At 40.4% G+C, this 21,017-nt stretch overlaps 1 protein-coding gene across 1 annotated transcript; it reads right to left on the reverse strand.

Moving 5' to 3' along the window:
• Positions 1-1,959: 1,959 nt before the first annotated feature.
• slc25a46 (solute carrier family 25 member 46) lies at positions 1,960-20,580 on the reverse strand. The gene is made up of 8 exons (XM_034192585.1): positions 20,183-20,580; positions 18,596-18,638; positions 11,440-11,497; positions 9,909-9,986; positions 9,431-9,531; positions 3,604-3,660; positions 3,260-3,317; positions 1,960-3,160 (listed from the first exon to the last, which is right to left on the reverse strand). The coding sequence occupies exons 1-8, from the start codon at positions 20,442-20,444 to the stop codon at positions 2,552-2,554; spliced, it is 1,266 nt and encodes a 421-aa protein (XP_034048476.1). The 5' UTR covers positions 20,445-20,580; the 3' UTR covers positions 1,960-2,551.
• Positions 20,581-21,017: the final 437 nt, after the last annotated feature.

Below are 21,017 nucleotides of genomic sequence, written 5' to 3' on the forward strand. Positions count from 1 at the left end.
GGACCAAAGTGCCGACCGGAAACTATGAACGCGAAAAAGCGTTCCGCTTGTTTGTAGTAGAGTGGCGACACAAGTCGAAAAAAAATCGGTCACGTGACTCACGGTGCCATCTTGGGTTCAAAATAGCGTTGGCTGTTAATCTGTCTGCATGTAAATCCAGCTATTTTATTTATTTATTCACTAAAAATGCCGGGTTGTGCATTTGGAGGCACAAAGGTTTCAAGATATACAGATTCCCTTCAGATCCGAACAGAAGTAACATTTGGGAAAATAAAGTCAGCCGTGTGGCATGGAAGCCGACTTCATCGTCAAAGTTTAAAGAGGCATATTGTTCAGTCCCACGTACAGTAATAAAACTCACTTAAACCGATATTTGCAGTCACTGGACAAAAAAAGTCCCAAAGTTTTTGTATTGTTTTCCATGTAATAAACACCATATATAACGGACTTTGTACAACAGATTTTCGCTCACATCGTTTAAAATGTCCCGTCCGTTCGCAATGTATTTCCATTAAACCCCCGCATGGGGGACCGGAGTCATTTCCGTGATTAAAAGTCCTACCGTTTTTTTATTTCACACCGTGAGACTCGGGCCGCAGCCTACAGGCTGTGCAGTGAAAGCAGCCAACATGTTGCTGCTTTCACATTTTGACAATGGATCAAATACATTTGACAGAAGAAAAAAAAAATTCACAGGAAATTTTGACTGGCTCATTAAATGAGACGCACGTCTTGATCCAGGATTCACTGTAGATGTTCAGTGCCTCCTGTTCCATCTGATCGTAATGTATTTCTATTCACATCATGACCCAGACTTTACCTGGATCTGGTGTCAGGGTCTCAGCACTCTCCTAGTCTGAGCGATCCTCTACACTAGTCTGGGAACCCTTTGTCGCATTCTGATCGGTCCCCCTGCCTTCACTGCGCATGCATCACGTTGGAGCATTAGCAGTGATTAACAGATTATTACGTTTCTGATTAAAACTGACTTTAGAATGACTTAAGAAGTTTTACTTTATCAGCTGATGGTTAATAACATTATTCCCTTTGATCGGTAGTCAGACTCAGGGAGTCAGTCTTAAATGTGCTGGTGTCGCGCTGTGATCGGTCTCCGTTTTTTATTATGAAATAATGCTGAAGTTATGTGGAAATGATTGTTGTACCAAAGCTTCAGAGATCTCTCGCTGAGATAGATGACTGGAGTGCAGTTTTAAGTAGAAACAAAGTGATAAATCAGCGAATCGCTGCTGATACTCCGAAATGATGCATGCGCAGTGAAGGCAGGGGGATCAATCAGAAGGGGGGGGCCGCTCTGACTGCGACAACGGTCTCAAGCCCATCATTTTATCCAGATTTGACAGAGGTCTCTGTTCATGTACCAAAGGAGTAGCAAGATGGGTACTTGCCTCATCCATTATTTCCCTCCCTCTTAGTGGGTGGGACTAAGAACAAGAAATATAAACTTTTGAGCATGTTAATGTCATTTTTAAAGTAAGGAAGCAGGAATTCAGTAAAAATAAACTGAAGAGAAAGTTTATAAGAACTAAGTATCAGTTTAAAAACAAAGACGCTTAAACTCATTCAACTTTGTTTTAACTATGACTTGATGAACAATGAGGATTTTAAGAAAAGTCAATTATTTAATCATTTTATTTCAAATTTCACAGAAAATCTACAGTCACAAATCTCCCCAATTTTTTTTTTTTTTTTTAAGCATTTTTCAGCCTTTATTACAGACAGGGAGAGAGAGAGAGAGAGACAGCACAGTTTGCCCTGGCTGAGATTTCAACTAAACCACATTCTGCAGCATGCTGATTGCAGCTTAACCCCCTCAGACACGAGTGCCCCCATTTCCCCAAATTTGTGTTCAGCGTAAAGAAAATATTTCCAAGAATGTAACTAAAATATGCAATGTCATTTATACATATTTTAAAATTTGACTTCAATATTTATTTTTTTAACAATTTTTTTTTACAAGAAAAGCTTCAAACATTTAAATAAAACAGTAAATTTATTGGTGTATTTATACATATAAACAAACATCTTAGAAGGAAGTAACTCTGCATTTTCAGAACAACATTTCTTTCAGGTCAAACTCGGAGCCCGCAAATGGTTTCACATCAGCAGGCCGCCGTGTGTTGATTCTGAAGTAAACAATGAGTCTCAGATGTCTTTTCTTCTGTTCCAGGTGCAGCATCACCACAGAAACATGCATACATCCAGAGTCGTGTCGTCACACGAAAGCAACATTCTCGGTCCTTATAGCCATGATGACAGTGATCCATGGCCATTGTATGCTCTTAGCATGTTGAGCTGTGATCCTTAACTATAGTAACCCGCATGGAGATTTATCAATTTCATATTTTGCATTTTAGGAATTCTGGAAAATGCTATTTATGGCATTACTGACTTTTTTGGATAATGATATTTAATATTCATAAATGTGTTTAAAAAAAAAAAAAAAAAAAAAAGCGACTGAAACTTCTGATATTTTCACCCTCTTGTCAAGTTGTCCAGGGAAGTGATGCTATGTCTCCACGGTAACGGCCATCTAGCTGTCCAGTGCCCCTTTGCCACCCTCCAGGAGCAGCAGTCTCAGTGCAGTCCTGGCAGCAGCCAGCAGGGTGCAGTGTAACACATACTGTGTCACAAGTGCTCCAAAGCCTCGGTAAAACCCTCCCCACCCCTCTTTCCGTCGAATAGCAGAGAGACAGTCACGGAAACCATCGTACTGAGTGTTGACGGGCAAAACCAGTGGGCCACTTCCATTTCCTGTCCCAGTGATTCCATCAGTGGCGTCAATGATGGTGCGCGTGCCCTGCAGGCTGAGACGGTGCAGTGTTGTTTCCAGCGGGTACACAATGATGTCAGCAACCAGAGAACCCGCCCACGATGCCGTCAGCTCAGGGAAGTAGGCATCCAGAGGATTAGAGGTTTCTTGTTGCTGCTTCTTGGAACGCTGGTGCAACCACAGTGCCATCTTCTGGACAACACCAGAAATGGCGTAACGCAGCACAGCATGAAGCGCAGCAGGGAGGAGCAGGGCTCTGAGGGGGAGGAGCCGGCGGCTGTGTGGTGCACCAACACCCAGCAGGCGGGCGACGCCTTCACGAACGCAATCCAGGAGACCAGAGGAAGCGTCATCGCGCACAATGTCACTCTGTGGGGTGAAGAGCAAGGCATGATGGGGAAAAAAGCATTCAGAGTCAAAGCTGAATGAACATTAACAAAGATTCAGAATGTGACATAAGACATTAACCTGCACGGTTTCAATGAGGCTCGCACAGTAGAATGGCAATGCCACGACAGCAGTCAACCTGCAGGGAGACAGCGCCACATTAGTGTGCAATCAAAATAAGAGCAAACATTTTTCTACAGAGAAAATATAATATTGTAATAACCACTTTACTGTTTTAGACTGATTATTAATTTCCACCACAGTACGTTTGGTAAAGATTCATTCAGTCATTTTTGGGGTTGTAGCAACATTTTTTTGTTAGACATTGTTAAAGATTTGTTCATTCACGTATTGTTTTGGGTCATGTTGGCAGCAGTACTTTGTTGCTATAAATGTCTTGTCAGAAAGAAGAAATATGAACTCACCCTTTAAGCAGCAGATGCCCAAACAGCTGCTTCCAGCTCCACCGATGAGGAAGCTCCCTGTGAAGACAAGTAGTTGTGTGTGTGTGTGTATATATATATATATATATATATATAGTCATTTAAAATGGCCATAAAATAAATAAACTTAATAACAAAGTTGGAAACATTCCAAAACTGCATTCACTTAATGAACTGTGACAACAATATGGATGCAGGCAGCAACATATTTGAGCTTCACTGTCTTAAAAGCAATTCATAAATAAAGTTGTTTTGAGGGATTTTTTTTCTTCACTACCTCAGCCAACCTAAAAACACCCCCACTACCTACAGTGTGTGTTGTCATTAACAGCTACCTATTTAAAGTACAACATAAAGGAAATAAATGCAAACCAACCAACTTTGTGTGTGTCTATATATCAATCAATCAACATTTATTTATAAAGCGCTTTACAGCACCGACTGGTGTCCAAAGTGCTTAACATTAAAAACACAAATTTACAAAAATAAAATACATAAAATAAAATTTTAAAACAACACATTAAAAAAGAACATAACAGAACATGTCACCTCCCCACTAAGTGTTAAAAGCCAGTTTAAATAAATAAGTCTTTAACTTAGATTTAAAAAGTGCTAGGTCAGGAATAGTACGTAACTCAAGAGGTAGCTCATTCCACAGTCTGGGGCCAGCTACCGCGAAAGCATGATCACCCCAGCGTTTATATCTTGACCTTGGAACATCTAAGTAAAGCTGGCCAGACGCCTTTAACGTCCTACTGTAGGTGCGCAAAGTTAAAATTTCAGACAAGTAGGGAGGTGCAAGGCCATAAATAGCTTTAAAAACAAACATTAAAATTTTAAAATCAATTCTAAAACGAACTGGAAGCCAGTGGAGTGAGTACAGGATGGGCGCAATATGCTCACGTCTAAAAGTGTTTGTCAAAAGACGAGCAGCAGCATTCTGCACCAACTGGAGACGTGCAAGAGACGACTGATTAATGCCCGCATAAAGTGCATTACAATAATCAAGTCTGGAGTTGATGAAAGCATGAATGGCCGTCTCAAGATCACGTCTACTGAGTAAGTGCTTTATTTTAGCCAAAAGGCGAAGTTGGAAAAAACTAGCTTTGACAACAGAATTTATCTGTTGATCGAACCTCAAACAGCTGTCAAATATCACTCCCAAATTCTTGACAGCTGGTTTTACATAGTTAGCCAAAGCACCAAAATTTGGTGTTACCACATTTGGTATGCCAGTGCGCTCAAACACCGTGATCTCAGTTTTACCATCATTCAGGTAAAGGAAGTTTCGGGACAGCCACTGCTTTACATCACGAATACAATTAAATAATGATGACAAAGCATCACTCCCATTAGTCCTCACAGGCAGATAGATTTGCAGATCATCTGCATAACAATGAAAGGACAAGTTGTGCTGGGTTATAATTGACCCCAATGGCAGAATGTACAAAGAAAATAGAATCGGCCCAAGGACAGATCCCTGCGGCACTCCACAGCACAGAGGACCAGTTGATGAGGAAAGGTCCCCAATCATGACAGAAAAGCTCCTTTCAGCCAAATATGATCTAAACCATTCAAGTGCAGTACCATGAATGCCAATAAAATGTTCCAACCGGGAAACAAGTACTGTGTGATCCACAGTATCAAAGGCTGCTGTGAGGTCCAACAGAACCAGCACAGCAGGATTCCCTGCATCCACCGACAGAGTAATATCATTATGAACTTTTAAAAGTGCTGACTCAGTGCTGTGTCGCGATCTAAACCCAGACTGGAATTTTTCAAGGATGAGATTGTCTTCTAAAAATGATTGTAACTGTAAAAAGACAACCTTTTCTAAAACCTTAGATAGAAATGGCAGATGAGAGACAGGTCTAAAATTGGATAAAACTGATGAGTCCAGGTGAGGTTTTTTAAGAAGAGGTTGAACCACAGCATGTTTAAAAGCAGCTGGAACAGACCCTGATCTAAGACAAGCACTGATAAAAGTTAGGAGACCCGCCCCAACAGTATTAAAAGCCTCCTTCAGCACCTTAGCTGGAACAACATCAAAAGGACAACTTGTAGATTTTATGTGTTTTACAACATCAGCGAGAGATGCAAAAGAAATGGGCTCAAACTGTTCGAGCACAGCAGAATGTGCACGAGGAGCAGACAACTCAACATTACAGTTCTGATCAGCGTTCTGTCTGACTGATGAAACCTTATCAATAAAAAACTGAAGAAACTCCTCACAGGTTGTGGTTGTAGCGTCCATCAAAACAGAGGTGTGTGGATTTACAACTGAGTTTATACTCTGAAATAACACACTGGGACAATGACAACTGCTCGAAATAATATGAGACAGATATTGTGCTTTTGCCTCCTTCACAGCCTTCTGATAGTCAGTTAGACTGTCCCTCAGAAAACCCAGAGACACCTGTAGTTTTTCCTTTTTCCATTTTCTCTCCGCCCGTCTGCAGCGTTGCCTGAGGGCACGGGTTGTGGCATTTAACCAGGGGTCGGATTTTGATTTCCTGGATTTGCAGCGCATCGGTGCAACAGAGTCCAAAATTACTGTGCATGTAGAGTGGAAAGAAGAGAGGATGTTATCTGGGAGTAATGGAGAAACCAGTCCATTCATGGCATAAAACTGAGAGTCCATGAAGGCAGCAGCAAAGTCCCCCGCTGTCGAGGAGGTGACCAAACGGCGGCGAGAGACAGGAACAAGTGGCTTACTAGCAGATGGAGGAGCAATAAATTCAAAAATAACAGGAAAGTGATCTGAAATAGCAATGTCTGATATGTCCTTAAGTGAAACTGAGAGCCTAAAAGAAATAACCAGGTCCAAGGTGTGTCCAAGATTATGTGTTGGTCCATCCACAACTTGTGTTAGACCAAAAGAGTTCAGGAGGCTTTTAAAATCATCAGCCAGCTGATTAGAAGGACAACAGATATGAATATTAAAATCACCACAGACCAAAAATTTGTCATATTTTGGGATAAAATCTGCCAGAAACTCAGAAAACTCCTGAATAAAATCCTTATTAAATTTTGGTGGACAATAAACAACAGCACAGAGCACAGGACAGTCGAACTCCATCACAAACAACTGAAGTTCAAAAGTGGAGTAGACATTAGAAGATAAAAATCGGCATTTAAAACTGTCTTTAAAAACCGTGGCCACACCACCGCCTCGACCTGATGCTCGCGGGGAGCTGAAAAACGAGCAGCCGGGGGGGAGGAGCTCAGAAAAGGCGCTATTTTCACCTGGTTTCAACCAGGTCTCCGTTAACAGGAGAAAGTCCAGATCACGACTGGAGAAAAAGTCATTCAAAATGAAAGTCTTACTTGTGAGTGACCTTGTGTTGAAAAGCGCCACACGGACTGAGCGCACGTCAGTCTGCTGGGAGACACGACTGAGCGGGTGCAGGTTCTCCTGCACGCAGCCACGACTGCAGCTCCTCACAGGACGGCGACGCGGAAGTGGAGACCCGGCACCCCGGACAACCGGCCGGAGCCACCGATAGCGAAAAGTCAGGGAACGCCGCACGTCGTAGCCGTCATATGGTGTGAAGAATCCGGCTATGAATTGTCGTGGAGCATGTTTGCAGGAAACAGCCAGGCACACTCTGAGCCGAACACGGACTCCTCCTCTCTTCCCACGTCCTCTGCGACGCAGACGCCGAGGCAACACGCCAAGCGGCCGGCGTAGAAAGTCTGGTACGGACGCTAAGACAGGCGGCGGGGGCAGCCGCGTCCCTGGCCGTCCGCCCGAGCCAGGAACAGCGAAATTCTCCAGCGAAGCCCGAACGCTGATAAGAGTCTGGCGATCATACACCAGGAGCGGTGACACATTCCATGCAACAAAGTGTAAAAACAATAAAAACGACACTAAAAGAAACGAGTACCGACAGTTTGTTGTTTCTGTTTATACACTCAACAAAAATATAAACGCAACACTTTTGGTTTTGCTCCCATTTTGTATGAGATGAACTCAAAGATCTAAAACTTTTTCCACATACACAATATCACCATTTCCCTCAAATATTGTTCACAAACCAGTCTAAATCTGTGATAGTGAGCACTTCTCCTTTGCTGAGATAATCCATCCCACCTCACAGGTGTGCCATATCAAGATGCTGATTAGACACCATGATTAGTGCACAGGTGTGCCTTAGACTGCCCACAATAAAAGGCCACTCTGAAAGGTGCAGTTTTATCACACAGCACAATGCCACAGATGTCGCAAGATTTGAGGGAACGTGCAATTGGCATGCTGACAGCAGGAATGTCAACCAGAGCTGTTGCTCGTGTATTGAATGTTCATTTCTCTACCATAAGCCGTCTCCAAAGGCGTTTCAGAGAATTTGGCAGTACATCCAACCAGCCTCACAACCGCAGACCACATGTAACCACACCAGCCCAGGACCTCCACATCCAGCATGTTCATCTCCAAGATCGACTGAGACCAGCCACTTGGACAGCTGCTGAAACAATCGGTTTGCATAACCAAAGAATTTCTGCACAAACTGTCAGAAACCATCTCAGGGAAGCTCATCTGCATGCGTGTCGTCCTCATCGGGGTCTCGACCTGGCTCCAATTCGTCGTCGTAACCGACTTGAGTGGGCAAATGCTCACATTTGCTGGCATTTGGCACGTTGGAGAGGTGTTCTCTTCACGGATGATGTGAAGGAGATGTGATGTACTGCATGAGGCAAATGGTGGTCACACCAGATACTGACTGGTATCCCCCCCCAATAAAACAAAACTGCACCTTTCAGAGTGGCCTTTTATTGTGGGCAGTCTAAGGCACACCTGTGCACTAATCATGGTGTCTAATCAGCATCTTGATATGGCACACCTGTGAGGTGGGATGGATTATCTCAGCAAAGGAGAAGTGCTCACTATCACAGATTTAGACTGGTTTGTGAACAATATTTGAGGGAAATGGTGATATTGTGTATGTGGAAAAAGTTTTAGATCTTTCAGTTCATCTCATACAAAATGGGAGCAAAACCAAAAGTGTTGCGTTTATATTTTTGTTGAGTATATATAAATAAACAGAAACAACAAACTAAAATTTTATACCAAACTAGTTTGTTTGCATGCATTTGTTTCTGAAGATATTTTAAAATGTGTACAGTAAAACTCACCTAATCGGTCATCGTATAAACCATATATTCACACTCACCAGACAAAAGTAACACTCCCAATGCTTTTGTATGGATTTCCATGTAATAAGCACAGCATATAATGGATTTTGTGTAACGGGTTTTTGTTCACATCGGACAAAACATCCCACCCCACTGTAATGTACTTCCATTAAAAACCCCTCGCATATACCAGACAGATCAATCTGGATGTGTGATGTAACAGAGGTATGAAATTAAGTTCAGCACTGACAATCGCCAATTCAATGAAAGTGGGTACCATATTTCCGTGATTAAAATCCCGGCCTTTTATTTTTATTTATTTATTTTCAAACTGTGCTCAGACAGGGGACCGAAACGAGACAGGGCGTAATTCAAGGCCAATGATTATTAACAAAATTCTGCTTGCTGTCGACAGTGTAATATGGTCCTCCTGAATTGGTTATATGCAAGTTTTACTGTATTTAAAAACAGAGATGCTGGTAATTCTGACGATTGCATAAAAAAATTATACCACACAGTATGTCACATAACCTTCCTGTACTTCTGACTTGCACTACATCAGACAACTTAAAAATTGTGTTGCCATTGATGTCGTTGTACTGTTAAAATCTTTATTAAAAAAAAAAAAAAACCTGCAACATACTGTCCTACAGACATAGTACACATTAGTGGTTACCGTGGTAATGGTGTGAACTCGCTGATTATGCCCTCAGCTCCAAGTGTGACGCCGTGCACGATGAAAGTACTGCCCATTCCTTTCCACAGAGATGTCACTCCCTGAAAACACATCACTGCACATTAAACCAGCTGATATCCGATTGGTGAATGCTGGAAACCGCCACATAACAGTCGTTACAGCAACAATTCAAAGTTCTCAGGTGATTCACACAGGACTCAAGAATGACCAACGCTGCTCTCTTAATGGTCTTTAAATGACAGACATTTGTCACATAAAGAGACCGTGATGTGATGAATGTTTGTAACTACCAGTTTAGTCCTGTGTTCATAAACTAAAATTTACAACACCAGGAACTTCTAAAGTTCTTCCCATAAGAACATCACTGATCTGGTGTGATTATTGATGATCAGCCAACCAGTCATTAAATTCATCACATGTCCATCAATATTAAGTCATTGGCTGTATCCATGGTTACCTGGGCCTTGGTGATGCCGTACATGACAGCGACAGCACTGAAAGGTGTCAGGTGGTACCAGCGGGCATGGTAGTTCACCTGCAGCAGCAAACATCCAATCAGAGAGCTCGTCATTATCACAATGAAACAATAATAATTGAACAATTTTAAACAGACAATGCCATGTTTATGAGTTTTTGTTTTCTTTTGTTTTGTATGATGAGATTTTTTGTTAAGTGTGTGTGTGTGCCAAAATAAAAATTCATTCCAAAATTAATTCATGTTAGTTTTGTGATTAAACATGTTTTAATCTTACAAATTAACACGTTTTTAATCACTGTTCACTTTAAATCAAAAGTTCCTGAATTCAAAATACAACTTAAAAACCTAACTTTACGGGAGTGGATAAATAATGAAACATTATGATTCAGTGCATTTATCATCAATGACAATCATTAGAGATGAAACTATTATTCACCTTACCAAACCTACAACTTAAAATAGGCAGAACATTAATCAATCATTTCATTAGTAAATCAGCAAATCTGTGAAAAAACCCAGTTATTCTGTTTCAGCTTCTTCACTCATTTGAAGTTTATTATTTATCATTAACAATATGAAGAGCTGTTCAGATTTCTATAATAAATTTAACACAAATCACTGAATTTGATTCAAAAGATTTCCACAAATAAATCAGATTAATAGTTTGCATCAAGTTCAACATAATCCCTGCTGATAACCGGTGGCCGGAAAAATTACACAATATTTGGAAAATTCTAAATACACATTCCCAAGTAGAAATGACAGTAGTTAGCCATGTCACATGATCCAGTTTTAAGCAATCCTGTTCTACTGGAATTAAAACTGTTCCAAAAGCAGACAGTCCACAGTCAGCTGAACAACTGTAACTACTACCAGCCGTCGTATCAGCTAGCTTGAAAACTGCACCCGTTGAGGACGATCAATCAATGTTCTGCTAATGCAGGGGCTGATCTTGGGGTGGGGGTGGACGGAGACCAAAAAACCCGCTGAATGCTGTTTCTGAATGCTCTATTCGACAACAAGTGACTCAGCTAGATAAATTTGTACCAGACCTTGATTCAGCAGGGTATAGCAAGGTTGTTCACCTTTTTTAGCTAAAGATAGGCTAGCTCAAATGTTTTTTGTGATTTGTCATCATAACATAAAATTTATGATTGTACAATACAAGTTCAAATGAATAAAAAAAAAACAGGTTATAAAGTTTTTCTCTGTGATTGCATTTTGTGGCGAAATATGCACCATAATGCAGGAAATGGCACCTAAAATAAAAACTTTTCAGGGGGACGGCTTCCCTTACAGAAGCGCAACTGAGACATCACAAAGCTCCCCCCCCACGATGCTGCTGTACGATACAAAACAAGTCGTGATGTCAGCAAATGTCCAGCCAAGCCCACTTCAGACTGTGAGCTGAGACTGCTCATGTGATATTAGTTATTCACATTGGAAAACATTCAAATTATAGTGCGAGTAATCCAAAGCAAACGCTGAAGTGATTATTGGTTACTGATACCTGGCATTGCCGGCGGAACACAATGCAGGGGTGAGCGAGCACATTCTCGGTGAACAGACTGCAGAGAGATAAAGATCATTAATTATCAGGCAACTTATTTGACAGTTAAAGTTAGACGTGAGGGTGAGCGGGACACCAGTGTGATCATCATGATACAGATCATTGCACACAACACCGTGAGAAATCAGTCTGAACCCTGTGTAGGTACAGGACCTCCACCAGACCAGAAATATTTTTTAATATTTTTCTTATGTGCATTTTCTCCCTCCATCAGTTAATTTTGACTTCATAGAAAACATCCCAAAGAGGAGGAAACCCCCACAACTCATGGAAAATAAAATATCTGTTATGGAATTCCCCCAGATAAATAGGTTATCTTCATTAAAATGAGCTATAATTTTAAAGCATGTTTCAAAATGCTGGGATTTCAGTAGAAACCAACTTGTGTCAGTTTGGTGAAATCTGAAAGGCTGTACAACTTTAACTTTAGGTCATATCACCCAACTCCAGATAGAGCCACTAAAATGAAGATTCAGAGTAACAACTTTGAGTCAGTTAAACCCCCTTTACACAGGGATGGGGGTCTGTCCAGTGGTCCTTTTGCGGTCATGAAATCACGTCGAACCCTGCATGACACAAAGGAGGTGCTCAGCTTCCCCCCGCCGTGCACCTGACAGCACCTGCCTGAAACACCTTACATGGAACATTTTAATATATACTAAGTAGGTACATTAAGTTCCTTCTATGGACTCACCACAGTTTTGTCCTTTTTTTTTTCCCATAAATTGTATAATCCAGAGTCTGACTCACCCTGCAGGGGTTGAAATACATTTTTTAACCTACTTGCACTGGTGCTACAACCCCTGGCAAAAATTATGGAGTCACTGGCCTCGGAGGATGTTCATTCAGTTGTTTCATTTTGTAGAAAAAAGCAGATCACAGACATGACACAAAACTAAAGTCATTTCAAATGGCAACTTTGTGGCTTTAAGAAACACTATAAGAAATCAAGAAAAAAAAATTGTGGCAGTCAGTAATGGTTACTTTTTTAGACCAAGCAGAGGGGAAAAAAAAATATGGAATCACTCAATTCTGAGGAAAAAATTATGGAATCACCCTGTAAATTTTCATCCCCAAAACTAACACCTGCATCAAATCAGATCTGCTCGTTAGTCTGCATCTAAAAAGGAGTGATCACACCTTGGAGAGCTGTTGCACCAAGTGGACTGACATGAATCATGGCTCCAACATGAGAGATGTCAATTGAAACAAAGGAGGGGATTATCAAACCCTTAAAAGAGGGTAAATCATCACGCAATGTTGCAAAAGATGTTGGTTGTTCACAGTCAGCTGTGTCTAAACTCTGGACCAAATACAAAAAACATGGGAAGGTTGTTAAAGGCAAACATACTGGTAGACCAAGGAAGACATCAAAGCATCAAGACAGAAAACTTAAAGCAATATGTCTCAAAAATCAAAAATGCACAACAAAACAAATGAGGAACGAATGGGAGGAAACTGGAGTCAACGTCTGTGACCGAACTGTAAGAAACCGCCAAAAGGAAATGGGATTTACATACAGAAAAGCTAAACAAAAGCCATCATTAACACCTAAACAGAAAAAACAAGGTTACAATGGGCTAAGGAAAAGCAATCATGGACTGTGGATGACTGGATGAAAGTCATATTCAGTGATGAATCTCGAATCTGCATTGGGCAAGGTGATGATGCTGGAACTTTTGTTTGGTGCCGTTCCAATGAGATTTATAAAGATGACTGCTTGAAGAGAACATGTAAATTTCCACAGGTCATTGATGATATGGGGCAGCATGTCAGGTAAAGGCACTGGAGAGATGGCTGTCATTACATCATCAATAAATGCACAAGTTTACGTTGATATTTTGGACACTTTTCTTATCCCATCAATTGAAAGGATGCTTGGGGACGATGAAATCATTTTTCAAGATGATAATGCATCTTGCCATAGAGCAAAAACTGTGAAAACATTCCTTGCAAAAAGACACATAGGGTCAATGTCATGGCCTGCAAATAGTCCGGATCTTAATCCAATTGAAAATCTTTGGTGGAAGTTGAAGAAAATGGTCCATGACAAGGCTCCAACCTGCAAAGCTGATCTGGCAACAGCAATCAGAGAAAGTTGGAGCCAGACTGATGAAGAGTACTGTTTGTCACTCATTAAGTCCATGCCTCAGAGACTGCAAGCTGTTATAAAAGCCAGAGGTGGTGCAACAAAATACTAGTGATGTGTTGGAGCATTCTTTTGTTTTTCATGATTCCATAATTTTTTTCCTCAGAATTGAGTGATTCCATATTTTTTTCCCTCTGCTTGGTCTAAAAAAGTAACCATTACTGGCTGCCACCATTTTGTTTCCTGATTTCTTATAGTGTTTCTTAAAGCCAGAAAGTTGCCATTTCAAATTACTTTAGTTTTGTGTCATGTCTGTGATCTGCTTTTTTTCTACAAAATTAAACAACTGAATGAACATCCTCCGAGGCCGGTGATTCCATATTTTTTGCCAGGGGTTGTAGTAGCAAAAACATTATTTGCACCAAAAAAAAGTTACTTGCACAACCAAAAGTCAGTCTTATATCAACCTTAAAACTCTTCCTCTGATGTGTCAGACTCTTCCTCTCTGGGGAGAGTTTGAGAGGAGAGCAGCAGCGGCAGACAGTTTTTTTTTTCACGTGCGCACGCAAAGAAATCATCCGTGAAGATTATTTTATTTATTAACTACACAGATGTATAATTAAACAAATGGTGACTGGTTTATAACACAATTATGACAGAGTTTGAGGGGAGAGAGAGAGAGGAACTGCAACGGCAGCCAGTTTTTTTTTGTTGTTTTGTTTTCACGTGCACACGCAAACAAATCATCCGTGAAGATTATTTTATTTATTAACTACACAGATGTATAATAAAACAAATGGTGACTGGTTTATAACACAATTATGACAGAGTTTGAGTGGAAAGAGAGCAAGGAACTGCAGCGGCAGCCAGTTTTTTTTTTCACATGCGTGTGCGAACTAATTGTCTGTGAAGATAATTTTATTAACTACACAGATGTATAATAAAACAAATGGTGACTGGTTTATAACACAATGATGACAGAGTTTGAGGGGAGAGAGCGAGGAACCGCAGCGGGAGCCAGTTTTTTTTCTTTTCTTTGTTTAACTTTTCTTTTCTTTGTTTAACTTTTCTTTGTTTACCTCAAACTGGAGCTCCTGCAGTTCCAGTTATTTGCTGCAGCTCCTGCAGCAAATAATGAAACTCCCCGAATTGGGAACGTCTCATGAGGATGTTGTGAACCCAGGGACAGTGCCGCTGGTGACATTTGTCAGCTTTCCACAACAAATACAGCACAGCAACTCGTTCTGTGTGTGAGAGTCATAAAACGCAGGGAAGACGAAGACAACACACTGGAATTTGTTTTTTTTTCCTTAATTATTCCTTTATTGTCAGTTCAGTGACAGACTGGGGCACCCTCAATGCAAGAAGGAATGATACCACAGGCCATTCCTCCCTGCTGCTGTCAGACTGTACAATAACACTGTGAAATAACCACATGCAATAATATGTCCACAAATCACGTGCAATAACAACTCGTTTACAAATCCCAGCACTAATGTCACCTTACCACACCTAAACCTCATTTCACATATTGGAAAGAAGATGCTTCTATCTCCTATCTCCTTTTCAATCCCAATCATGTTTATATATATGCATATGTATATGATATGATAATAATACTTGTAACAGTACAAGACATAAGAAATGAGGTAGAAATAGTATATATATATATATATATACACACACACACACACACACACATTCTATTTCTACCTCATTTCTTATGTCTTGTACTGTTACAAGTATTATTATTATCATTGCTTATCTTACACACGCTGTTTGATGAATATTTTCCTCTACTTGCACCCACCTTGTGTGTTTTCTTAAGAGCTGACGTAACGTGAATTTCTCTTCTGTGAGATCAATAAAGTTTATCTTATCGTATTGGTTCATTCTACTGGTGCTTATAGTTGATAAAACTTGGATAAAGTTACTTGCACCAGTGCTAGTGCAGTATAAAATTACGTGCACCGCTTGAATAATACGTGCACAAACTAGCACATGCACATACTAATTCGACCCCTGCCCTGTGAAAAAGACAAATAAGCAAGTTTGCTGAAGAGGACAACAATCACGTGGCTTTTTACAGTCCTCGCAATGGTTTTTTAAAAAAAAATCTGTGTTTATTTTTCATGGCTGTCAGTTATTTTCCAGCTGTAGAAAGTCCAGTGAAAGCTCTTATTTGTCCAGCGATGTCACATTTAGCTGACACTACCGGTGAATGACAGGGACATGCACGCACACAAGATAAATCCAAACTAACGAGCGTGAAAAGTTAACCATTAAATATTTATCTTGTTTCTTTCTCACCCTCTGTGCACAAACAATGAGGAAATATGTGGAAAACCGCTCAAAATCCAGCATATAATCAATATTACAAAAATGCAGTAGATCTCCATGGAAACATGACGTTATCTGTAGTACACAAAGTCCACGTAAGACACCAACACCACACAAGGGCTGCCAAAGCGGTTCCATAGAAAATTGTTTTCGTATCACCTCTGCGGATGGGGTGCATTTTAAGCTGCACAACAGACTCACAACTGCCTCTGTCCTGTGTAAAGAGGGGCTAATCACATCAGTTGTGAGGCTGAAGCAGTGATCCATATTATCCACCTTTACCTGCCCCACACCATTATTCTGGAATCTTTTCTATACATGATAACTTTATTCTGGAAATGCCAGATTTTTTTGTTCATTTCTACAGAGGGTTTTGATCCTGTGCTGGATTTTTTTTTGTTGTTTGTGTGTTTTTAAGAGCTGCCAGTTTTTCCTTTCACAATAAGCCAAGAAGCTATTATTTAAATAACTGATACATGAAACCTACAGCAGTGTTCAGAATAATAGTAGTGCTATGTGACTAAAAAGATTAATCCAGGTTTTGAGTATATTTCTTACTGTTACATGGGAAACAAGGTACCAGTAGATTCAGTAGATTCTCACAAATCCAACAAGATCAAGCATTCATGATATGCACACTCTTAAGGCTATGAAATTGGGCTATTAGTAGAAAAGGGGGTGTTCACAATAATAGTAGTGTGGAATTCAGTCAGTGAGTTCATCAATTTTGTGACACAAACAGGTGTGAATCAGGTGTCCCCTATTTAAGGATGAAGCCTCTTTGAAAGCCTGAGAAAAATGGGACGTTCAAGACATTGTTCAGAAGAACAGCGTAGTTTGATTAAAAAGTTGATTGGAGAGGGTAAAACTTATACGCAGGTGCAAAAACGTATAGGCTGTTCATCTACAATGATCTCCAATGCTTTAAAATGGACAAAAAAACAGAGACGTGTGGAAGAAAACAGAAAACAACCATCAAAATGGTTAGAAGAATAACCAAAATGGCAAAGGCACACCCATTGATCAGCTCCAGGATGATCAAAGACAGTCTGGAGTTACCTGTAAGTGCTGTGACAGTTAGAAGACCCTTTGTGAAGCTAATTTATTTGCAAGAATCCTCCGCAAAGTCCCTCTGTTAAATAAAAGACGTGCAGAAGAGGTTACAATTTGCCAAAGAATCAACTGGCCTAAAGAGAAATGGAGGAATATTTTGTGGACTGATGAGAGTAAAATCATTCTTTTTTGGGTCCAAGGGCTGCAGACAGTCTGTGAGATGACCCCCAAACTCTGAATTCAAGCCACAGTTCACAGTGAAGACAGTGAAGCATGGTGGTGCAAGCATCATGATATGGGCATGTTTCTCCTACTATGGTGTTGGGCCTATATACCGCATACCAGGTATCATGGATCAGTTTGAATATGTCAAAATACTTGAAGAGGTCATGTTGCTTTATGCTGAAGAGGACATGCCCTTGAAATGGGTGTTTCAACAAGACAATGACCCCAAGCACACTAGTAAACGAGCAAAATCTTGGTTCCAAACCAACAAAATTAATGCCTCGCAGGTGTGAAGAAATCATGAAAAACTGTGGTTATACAACTAAATACTGTTTAGTGATTCACAGGATTGCTAAAAAAAAGCAGTTGGAACATAATAGTTTTGAGTTTGTAGCGTCAACAGCAGACGCTACTATTATTGTGAACACCCCCTTTTCTACTTTTTTTTTTTTTTTTTACTAATAGTCCAATTTCATAGCCTTAAGAGTGTCCATATCATGAATGCTTGGTCTTGTTGGATTTGTGAGAATCTACTGAATCTACCTTGTTTGTTACCTTGTTTCCCATGTAACAATAAGAAATATACTCAAAACCTGGATTAATCTTTTTAGTCACATAGCACTACTATTATTCTGAACACTACTGTATATAACCTATAGAAACCTAAAACATATTACATCATAGCTTCTGTTTCTATAATAACATAACCATATTTATAGCTTAGCATAATAGCTACTCGTATAATGTAGTTTTAAAACAAGTCTACAGACTAGGTAGATGTATACTACAATCTTTTCCTGTATGAACATTTATGTTTCAGGAGCTAACTCCTATAATATTATGTAGTAACTATATTTCTTGTATATGTTGTTTACTACCCTGATTGTGTAAATATCACTTATATACATGTTGTCCATATTCTTGAGCTGCTTAGGTGGGTAGGGAGAGTTCCCATGGGATAAAAAAAAGCTTTTCACCCTACCATCCCTGGTTCTCAAGACCAGGCACCTAAGTGGCTCTGCTCTTCTTTTTTTAGTATACACTAGCAGGGGTGGTGGCCAAGTGGTTAATGCGCTTGGTTTCAGTTCAGAAGATTCCGGGTTCAAATCCCACCCCGCCACATTTCTCCATGTAATATGGAGTTGCGTCAGGAAGGGCATCCGGTGTAAAACCTGTGCCCATTCAACATGCAGATCCACCTGGGCACCTTTGGCGAGTGCTAAAACAAGGGAGCAGCCGAAGGGACTTACCTACTTTAGTATACACTAGATTTGGAATGTATAATAGAAGATATAGTTTACTGAATTTTCATGATGGATGTTTTCAGACTGAGGTCAATAATCAAACAACTCTGGGAACTTTAATTTATGAACAAAAATCATTTCTAACCTGACAAGTCCGATTCCGAAGCCAGCAAAGCGATTCAGCTGCTCTGAAAAGAAAGAAAGAAACATAAAAAATCACCTGGAATCTCACATTCATCTACAATGTTTAACATTTAAATAAATAAATATAAAATTTATAAAGTTCATGACCAGCAGGGGTGGTGGCCAAGTGGTTAGTATGCTTGGTTTCAGTGCGGAAGGTTCAGGGTTCAAAACCCCACCCCTGCCACATTTCTCCATGTAATGTGGAGTTGCATCAGGAGGGGCATCCGGTGTAAAACTTGTGCCAACTCAACATGCAGATCCTCTTCGGATTTGCTCTGGCGACCCTGAGTGCAAACAAGGGAGCAGCCAAAGGGACTTGCTATAAAAAGTTCATGACCAATGAGGGTTCAGAAAAACCTATTTCATGGGCGACGCACCATGGTCAAAATATACCATTTCTTAAAAATGAAACAAAAACCCAACACATCACAATTACTAATTTACAGACAAAGGCTCTTCCTAATTAATGGAATGATGGCGCTGTGCCAACATTTTAGGATCTCAGCGCCATCGTGCGGATTTTCAAATTTATGGTGATCCCCTCTGTTTTCTCAGGTAATTTTTTTTTTTTTCAAGTTGTTATGAGTTTAGGAGCTTTCCTAGACCGTAAGCACTAGCAGTTGGCAAAACTGTCAGTCAGTGGAGGGGCTGCAAGTGCATGTGAATGCAGCCTGTGAAAAATAGCCTCATGTGGGGATGTGGAGTGCAGCTTTTCCACAAAATCCGCTGTGCACTTTGTTGACAAACAGATGAAAACTGACTGAATCAGATTCTGAAAAAAATACGCCGATATGGCACAAGTCAGGATAGCAAAAGCACAAGTGAGTCTCTCATTCTACTTGTCCTATAGGACAAGTACATCAATCTTTAAGAAAAACAAACAGAATGGTACACCCATCTGGAGAACGTGGTTATCAAAAAGTAAGGGACTGTGCAAGAAGTTGATGAGTGAGGAAAGCCACCAAGACAACTTGGAAGTTTCTTCTGTGGCTGTCATTGGTGAAATTGTGCATAGTGCATGTTTTGCATCACCAGTCACACTGATTTAAGATGAAGTGATATAGAGGAGGATTTTCTTAAAAAGAAGGCTTGAAGGTTCAGCTACAATTTGCCAGAGGACATATCTGTGATGCAAGCCTAAATTTGATCTGTTTTGTTTAAAGAAAATCCTTTGCTCCACTATCAATCCAAGAACTGGTGGAACTCCTGAACCTTAAAAATAGGATTACCTACAAAGACATTCTGCAAGCATCTTATTTCACTTTATTATCTTACCTAGCTATGTTAGCTAACTAGCACTTTTCTGCTAGCTAATTAGCTCATTGCTAACTAACATTTCGTCCTGACAGAAGTGTTGATTTAGGTTTATTTTGTTACATTTATACATGTCAAAATTCCTACACATTTAAATATCACCAAGGACAGCACAAAAAACGCAAAGCATGTTTCCGTTCTGATTCTCACAATACAATTCAAATCATTTTGATTGTTGTTGTTAAAATAAAATTAGCCTGCTAGCTAACAGGTTTATTAGTAGCCTACCTACCTGCAGGCGGCATACCGGGTTGTGGTGCTTCCCATCCTCCTGCAGCTCCGGGACCTGCGGCCTCTCCGGGCGGCTCGTCGTACAGCGGTGTCCGCTCTCCGTAGTGCAGGTTGCGGCTGCCGGGGATGTCTGGAGGAGTGGTGACCCAGTGCTGCTGAAGCTCCGCGGAAGCTGCCGTGTTTCTGGCCTGGAAGTTCGGTCCGTACAGCGGCTCGCTGCGGTAGCCGAGCCCGTCGAAAGTGTCTGGCCGCCTGGAAGACATAGATCGGGCCGTGCGAAGGAGAACCGAGAGAGAATGATCAGATCGCGACACACTGGTACCAAAGTCGCAGCCGCTTCGGAGGTCGTGTCAAAGTGAAGTACAATGCACGAAACAGGAGTCGGAACCTGTTTCATACGCAGATCACGTGAACGAATAATACACAGACTGTTTTTACTATTTTAAAAACTGTTTGTGATAATTGTCCGGTAAATTATCATCACATGATTTGGACATGGTATCAAGAAAAAAAGCCACAATCTTAAAAAGGTATGAAAAATAAAATAATGGAATGGAATTTATGGAATGGAATTTCATCTATGATTAACTGAGGTAAATGACATCTAGCATCAGAATTCTTCTTAATATTTTGTATCAATCTAATCAAAGGCAGGGGGATAGCCTTACAGATTTTATTATATTCATATTGAGAACATTTTAACTTATATTTAGATGAAAAGACACTATAATTCAAAATTCACCATCCCCATCCATTATATCGGTAACAAACCAAATGTCTCTCATACCAATCCTTAAAAAGTGATTTTCTATTGATGTTAATAACTCTATTATTCC

Source organism: Thalassophryne amazonica, chromosome 17 (assembly GCF_902500255.1).
Source record: "Thalassophryne amazonica chromosome 17, fThaAma1.1, whole genome shotgun sequence".
Classification (NCBI taxonomy): domain Eukaryota; kingdom Metazoa; phylum Chordata; class Actinopteri; order Batrachoidiformes; family Batrachoididae; genus Thalassophryne; species Thalassophryne amazonica.

Coding starts and splice junctions, on each gene's coding strand:
- slc25a46 (XM_034192585.1), bottom strand. CDS start 20,444: ATGTCTTCCAGGCGGCCAGACACTTTCGACGGGCTCGGCTACCGCAGC. Junction 9,532..9,908: donor ACGGCATCACCAAGGCCCAG/GTAACCATGGAT, acceptor ATGTGTTTTCAG/GGAGTGACATCTCTGTGGAA. Junction 3,161..3,259: donor GCCTCATTGAAACCGTGCAG/GTTAATGTCTTA, acceptor TTCACCCCACAG/AGTGACATTGTGCGCGATGA.